Source organism: Camelina sativa, chromosome 13 (genome assembly GCF_000633955.1).
Source record: "Camelina sativa cultivar DH55 chromosome 13, Cs, whole genome shotgun sequence".
Lineage (NCBI taxonomy): Eukaryota > Viridiplantae > Streptophyta > Magnoliopsida > Brassicales > Brassicaceae > Camelina > Camelina sativa.
The window spans coordinates 16,619,665-16,627,804 of NC_025697.1; the positions used below are offsets into that span (position 1 = coordinate 16,619,665).

The following is an 8,140-nucleotide window of genomic DNA, read 5'->3' on the forward strand; positions in this document are numbered from 1 at the left end:
TCCCCCACCACCACCTCCTCCGGCACCTCCGCCAGCCCCTCCTCCTACCCCTCCTCCGGCTCCAAAGCCTCCACCTTGTCCAGATCCTCCCCCAACACCACCACCTCCTCCTCCACCGGCTCCACCACCGCCACCAACTCCTCCGCCTACACCGCCCCCACCGCCTACACCTCCTCCAGCTCCAAACCCACCACCATGACCAGAACCGCCGCCGATACCTCCGCCTCCACCACCCCCAGCTCCGCCACCACCACCAATTCCTCCACCGGCACCACCGCCAACTCCTCCTCCGGCTCCAAAACCTCCACCGTGTCCGGATCCTCCCCCAACACCCCCACCTCCTCCTCCACCGGCTCCACCACCACCACCAATTCCTCCGCCTATACCAGCCCCACCGCCTACACCTCCTCCAGCTCCAAACCCACCGCCGTGACCAGAACCGCCGCCAATACCTCCGCCTCCACCTCCCCCAGCTCCGCCTCCACCACCAATTCCTCCACCGGCACCACCGCCAATTCCTCCTCCGGCTCCAAACCCTCCACCGTGTCCAGCACCACCGCCTAAACCTCCCCCACCACCAAACCCTCTGCCACCACCGCGTCCAAACCGGCCACGTCCACCACACCTCCGGCCCCACCTACAATCATCATCTCTATACCTCGCAGGCCCGACCACAGATCCATCTCCAAGAACACATTCGACACCCAAATTAAGCAAAACCAAAGAAAGAATCAAACAAGTAACACTCTTAAGCCCCATCCCTAGCTAGAGCTTAGAGAATAACCGTGATGTATCGTCTCTTTGTATGTCTTGTGGTTATCTCAGTCACTTGAAGTCTTGAACTGAACATTCCCTTATATAGTAGATAAATGAAATCTTCAAAGTTATAAGAATTAAGCAAGTGGGATGAAGAAGCCATTAATATGGATCCCCCATGCATGTTACGTTCTACGCGTTTGGGGCCGTTGAGCCATTGGCGGGAAACATTTAATGAAAATTTTCCTTATACTGAGTCAAAATAGATCTATACTTAGTTCAGACTTTTCTGTAGGTTTCGCTCTTTCGTTTTACTCATTAATTACTTTCTTTTATTATCCAACACTCGTTGATATTTTCATACAAAATCATCACATCCGTATATATCACCATCATTCATAACGAGTTTTGCCGATAATTATTTGTTCGAGTCTCTACTTTGACGTTGACTTTTTATATTTTGAAAATTGCTAATGCATGATTCACTATTACCAGTTTATTGGAAATTTTCCAATGTCGTTACTAATAATAACTTTCGCTTGTACTCTATATATACGATGTGTTNTTTTTTTTTTTTTTTTTTTTTTTTTTTTTTTTTTTTTTTTTTTTTTTTTTTTATGTTTTTCACCCACATTTGTAAAGGAAGTACTACACCTATGAAGGCTATATATGGACACAGGAACAATAACTTAAGAACAAGTAGTGGGAGTCAACGGTACTGACAATAGTCAACGGTTAAAATGTAGAGAGAAAATAAATGTGGCTCACATGCAATTGTAAGTACATTGTCTAACTATATAAACGTATTTAATGTCGAATTATACCTCCCCAACTAAAACCACCAATTAATATCCACTTCCAATAGTTAATTATATATCTAATTGTATAAATTCATGCATGCTTTGAATAAATCCTTGTGATATTTCACATCTTGAATAATAAAGACAAATATTGGAGATGATGGACTTTAGTTGCTCAACTTATTAATATCCGGAAGTGACAATCATCAAATACATGTCCGAGTTTTGAGTTCTACTGGTTTGGCTTGGCGCATGTTAGGTTTTCTAGAGATTATAAGGTTTAATTTGGTTCAAATTTCATAGTTTCAAAAAATGGATGATAGATTTTCTGAATATCTGACCTATAATAGTCGGGGACAAATCTTTATACCAATCAATATAATATAGTATCATTAGCCCGTGCTCGTGTAAGTTCCAGATGGGCTTTTCGTATATCGTCTATCTGAGTCACCTTGAATAACAAAGACAAATATGGGACATGATCAGTAGAATACATTTTATATATTTGTATAACTTTATTGAATTATTTTATAGTCTTCTAAATCTTAGAGATTTCTACAGATACATACATATGAACATCTACACTATAATGTAATGATGTTATAATGGACATATGTACACAATTCGGACTGAACACATCCAAACTACATACACAAACAGAAAGATTGAAGTTGGCATACGTATTTAGTTTGAATATTTTCCTTTCTATAATATGTGGCATACACATGAAGTTTTAAATCGAGTAGCAATGAATCTAGAGAGATTGAAGTTGTGAAAGGCGGAACTGGTGATCTTTTACTTGCCTCGAAAAATGAGCGTCTTCCATCTTTTTCTTCGAAGCAATCAAAAAAAAGAAATATCGATTGGATCAAACTCGAACCAATCTTGATATCGTTGATTCTCATCAATCATCTCGGAACATAAATCAGTTGATATATGTTCACTTCTCCTTCGATCTTTGATCCTGAAGAAGTGTAGTCAACAAAAATGGATTAATCCCAAGCACAAGAAAGATGAATATAAATGGTTGTTGAATGCATTTTGGTGTGGTTGTAAATTATTGAGATGCTACTGAATTTTGAAAATGAAAGTAGAATACTATCTAACTCGCATTATATTATATACTATAGTTTGAAATTTCTGGTATCTTCGTACATCTATTTAAATTTATAATAATATTAAACGTAGTTTGTTACATATTTTTAAAAATAGAAAAATTAATAATAATTCTGGAATACAAATTAGAGTTACAAATGGGTATCTTAGTGCAAAAACACATCAAGCCTAAAATGGGTAACTTAGTGCAACTACCAAAATTTTGCCCCAGTAAAGGTAACAAAACTAGTCAAATAGAAAGAAAAAGAAAGTCAACAAAAAAATAGACGATTAAATATGTTGCCCCAAAGAGAAGATTGTTTTTTTTTTTCTTTGGGTAAAAAATCAAAAGAGAAGATTTGTGTCCCCTTTGTGTATTTTTGGTCTCTTTATAAGGCTCATGTAACTATGTGAAGAGAATCATCTCTCTTGTCTTCCTTTGTAGAAATTGTTCAAATTGTCTTGTCTCTGTGTGTTTAGTGTGAGGTAAAGACAAAACTTTTCCTGTATATGAGTTATGTCTTATAATAAAAAATCGAATAAATGTTCAATGAGTTTTTGAGCTTTCCATTATAATTTTGTTCGAGTTAGCATTTCATTCTTCTATCAAGATATAATGTGAAATAAATTATCTGATTGCTATATATGTTGCTTGTTTGTATTTGGGATTATTTTATATTAGATTTATATATATCTTTTTCAGATTTTATTTATTATTATTATATGACTTGCGATAGATCTCCACCATTAAATTGTAGTTCATGTAGAGAGATCGATGTTGATCTATTGTTTCTTTGTCTAGGAACCACCAGTCAATTTCGAGAATGCCAACTCCAAGTGCTGCAAATAAGTATCTCAAGACTGTGAAGAAAGAATTTCAAGATAACCCTGGAAAATATAATACATTTCTTAAGGTTTTGAAAGACTTCAAAGCTGGAAGGTATTTTTGTTTTTCTTAATAGTAACTTAGTTAAAATTTATGGAAAATTGAATTGATTAGAATTTCATGGCAGAATCGGTACTAATGCTTTCATTACAAGAGTTAAAGAACTCTTTAATGGGAAACAAGAGCTACTCTTGGGTATTAATGCGTGTTTACCCGAAAGATCTGCAATAACAATTGAGAATGATCAAAATCCACCAAAGACGTTTAGCGACGCCATGCGTTTTATCCGCAAGGTCAAGGTATGTGCACAGTCTCATAATAGAACACAAAGATGGGAAATAAAGTTCACCGCTTCTTTTATTTTTCTATGATACCTTAAAGAAAACTGAAGCCATATATGTAAGATCATTTCTTAGTCTAGCTAAGCTTACTAGAAATTGTGGTTATGTTGTCTCTTTGCTTTTTCTCTTAAAGAGGGTTTTATTTGTAGACAAGATTTCAGGACGACGATCATTCATGCAACTCAATCATAGATAGTCTGAATTCGTTTAAAAAGGACCACAAGAGTGTTATTAAGGTCGTCCATGAGGTATATATGAGCGTAATTAACTACATTGTGTATAATATTAAACATTTTGTTTTATTATCTCGTATTTGGTTTGATGATAAGTCTATTTTGTAGGTGACTGTTATTTTACAAGACCATGATGATTTGCTTGAGGACTTTTCTCTTTTTCTCCCTTCATGGTTTGCGAAAGAGACCTAGGAAAGGGTGGACATGCGGTTTAAATAAGTTTTAATAATAAGCCAGGATAATGATTTATGTGTATGCAATGAACCCTTGTTGTATCAGTAGATTGTTTTGAACTGGTAAACTATTTCTATATTATTTTGGGATATTTTTCATCATCTAAACACTACTTCTCAAATTTCTTACACAACTGTGCACAACACACAATCTGCTCCATTATCCATAAATGGATTCTTCTGAAACCTCCCTAATAAAAATTATCATCATACAATTTTTTTTTTCTCATAGTTGTAATTTAAAAGATAATTGTTTTGTTTCGGTCGTTTTGTATTATTTTTCTAAAGATTTATTTCGGCGTTACCTACCCTCATGATTGGGTAATACAATATTATAACTTGTTTGTGATAATTGTTTACCACTGTTTAAAAAACTTATCCCTTGTGAAGACTTCTTATGGTTGGATTGTCTCTAATGATAGCTTAGTGAAACCAAGTTCTTACTTTGTGGTTTTATTACAATTACTTAGGCGTTACAACTCTCAACAAAAAGACACATGCACATTAGGAACCAGTGGCAAAACAGATTCATTCAAAAGGTACCAACCATCATATCTTCTCGTATATTTTTTTATGAAACGGTTCTTTGTTTTTAACGTACAGTCCTAGCTTAGTAAGACAGTTAGAAGATCTTGATGATTCTCAAATTTCACAGGACTTAAAAAACGATATGGAGGTGCTTGATTTGATTATATATTAATTTTATGTATGGTTTTAAGATTTGTCTTAACATCTTGTGTTACAATCTTGACAGGTTTAGATAAAGACTAGTACCATGACAGAGACTAAGATTGACCAGACCGATCATAAAGTGGCGTGATATGGAGTTTAGCCAAGTATGGTACGTTTATCTTTACCTCTTAGAGCTGTGCATAATATGTTAAGCCATGAATGATGCATTTTGTTAAGATTGTGCATTTTGTTCATTTTGATCGGATCCTCAATCTAAAAGATTTTGTTATGGTAATTGAATCTAAGTCTCTATTTACTTTTTTTTTCAGAAGACAATAATTTTATCTGGCCTTTTGATAGAAGGTGAAGGCCAAGAAAATATAGAAGAGGAAGAGCCAAGAATATAGAAGTAGAAATAAAAAAAAGATAGAAGCTTTTTTAATACAATGTTATTTACTTTTACATTTCTTATCAATATTAACATATACATAAGAACACAAGAATATTCGAGACATAGATTAATTGAATTTATCTTGTGTTCTGATTACTTTCTCTATTGTTGTTTTCTTTTCTTGTTATATTATTGAAATTTAATGCTTAAAAGAAATAATTCGTTATGTTTCAATATTTGTTTCATACGTCGGTTTTAAAAGTGACTTGAAGACTGTTTTGTTTTAATTAGTTTAAAGTCATTTTTTAACTGACACTAAAGAGAAAAAAAACTCACATTGGTATATTGACGTTTGACTTAAGTCACTTTATGATACGTCGGTTTAGGCTTGGGAAAAGGCGATTTAGGTTTAGAGAATACGGAAAGTTCTAAGGACATCATCACATTAACAACCATCGCGATACTTCACCAAAAGCAATCCAACTTCAAATTGGCTAAACCTAAGGACGTGTATAGCTTGAAGATTCCCTTCAATTCTACCCCTAAGGAGATTTTAGATTAAGAGAAACTACCTGAAACTCTAGTATAATCAAGAGATAGCCTTAACAAACCAATCAAACTGTACAACGAGCATTGGATCTTCCGCAACTTTGAATTTGTTGGAGCATTTGTTTCATGCTCCAATACTCCTCAAGAAACTCCGTTCGAGAAACTTTTAATGGAAACATGGTTCCTAATTCGGATCAAATCAAGAAATGGTCTAAAATCACTTGACCATACCCCCCCCCACACACACAAACACTTGGTAGAATACCCCAGCCAACCAAAAAAGTCAACAACTAAAGGATGATACACTCTGACAATCAGCCTAGATCAGCTCTTGCATGTTCCATGACCCACAACCCTTTATCTGGCTTTACTTGGGTTCATATAAGAAAATTCTTTTTCCAACTAAAGCTGCTACCGGAATAGGAAACCTTCTTGGATCATCAAAGGTTTCCCTTTAAGACAAGAAACACATACAAATAATCTGAAGCATCAAACAGCAAATTCTATTTAATGCATTCACACACAACGTAACCGTTGTTTTTCTTCGATACCTCCGATTCTACTGACAAAAAAAAACTATACAAGGCTTGCCAAGATGCATTCCATGATCCATCCAGCCACAAAGCTTTCATTATATATTCTGAAGAGATGCAACCANCCCCCCCCACACCACACATGTTCTTGCATCAGCCTAGATCAGCTCTTGCATGTTCCATGACCCACAACCCTTTATCTGGCTTTACTTGGGTTCATATAAGGAAATTAAGCCTTGTATCTAATTCTTTTTCCAACTAAAGCTGCTACCGGAATAGGAAACCTTCTTGGATCATCAAAGGTTTCCCTTTAAGACAAGAAACACATACAAATAATCCGAACACATCGAAGAAGCATCAAAACAGCAAGTAGAACTTGCTTTATTTAATGCATTCACACCCAACGTAACAGTTTTTTTTCTTCGATACCTACGATTCTACTGACAAAAAAAAACTATACAAGGCTTGCCAAGATGCATCCCATGATCCATCCAGCCACAAAGCTTTCATTATACATTGTGAAGAGATGCAACCATCCAAAACTAGGTTCATGAGTAAGGTCTTGTGGCTTACTTTGGTATTTTTTTTTTACAACCATTACGTTCGTTGGTATCTTATTGATCACATATTTATTAAAACTTAAAATAATTTCTTAATTTATTAATACAAAAGTTAATTAAATATCACTTCAGGAAAAATTTTCATTAACAATATTTACCAAAAAAAAAAGGTTCATGAGCAAGTTCAGATGCGTAACATGTTTTATTTGGTCATGTTTTATTAACGGATTGATGCATAGACGACATCTAATTAAGTTTTGCTAGTTGTCGTAAGCTAATTGTCACAATTATCTTAGATATTATTGGCTTTTGGACTTCGGTTTCTTTATCCCAAATCAGGTTATTCGAAAGATCAATTCTCTTTGCAATTCTCATTCATGTGACACGGTTCTCTTAATAACCCTACTGGAGCGCATGTTTCTTGGACAAAAATGTCTTATACAAAAACAGAAGGAGTTCTCGGATTACGTTCTATTGCAAGCTAGAACAAAACATGTGGGTTGAAACTGATATGGATGATATATTTTAGAGCTGGTTCAGTTTGGGTAGCTTGGATTAGAAGAATATAGTGGTGTAGTTCCATCTTTTGAACTACTCATACTCTTGGATGTTTCGAAAGATTCTGCCACTTCTCCATAACGCGGTGTCCTTTCTCAAGATTATTACTGACAATGGGGAAGAAACATTCTTTTGGTGGGACTCATGTATTCCCTTTGGCCCATTGATTCACTTCTTATGACCGCAAGATCCAATAGATCTTCGCATTGCACTCTACTCGCTTGTTAAGGATACCCTCTCATTTGTGGGTTGCTTCACAAACCCCTTATGAGTCTTTGTGACATGATATCCTCTGGTTTGGTTTGGTTTCATGTTAATAAATTTGGAAGCATTGTTAAAAATGTCATTTTTAATAATTTTTTTGCAAAATGCCCACTCCCTAAAACAAAAAATGTTCCTAAAATGTAAGTTCTACGTGAATATGTGTGTAACCTAAGCCCATCTACAATGGTGAATGCTTACACAGAAATTTTATTAAAAATTAATAAAAGGCTAAAACCGAGAGAAAACATTGATTTGAAGCAGTAAACAGC

The 8,140-nt window shown here is 35.5% G+C and overlaps 1 protein-coding gene and 1 pseudogene across 1 annotated transcript in view; one reads left to right on the forward strand and one right to left on the reverse strand.

Moving 5' to 3' along the window:
• Positions 1-849, reverse strand: part of LOC104738296 (glycine-rich cell wall structural protein 1-like) — a 1,491-nt gene extending 642 nt beyond the window's left edge. Inside the window, exon 1 of the mRNA XM_019234575.1 lies at positions 15-849. Within this exon, the coding sequence (XP_019090120.1) occupies positions 15-759 (745 nt within the window). The 5' untranslated portion in view covers positions 760-849. The remainder of the gene's footprint in view (positions 1-14) is intronic.
• Positions 870-4,303, forward strand: LOC109128364 (annotated as a pseudogene).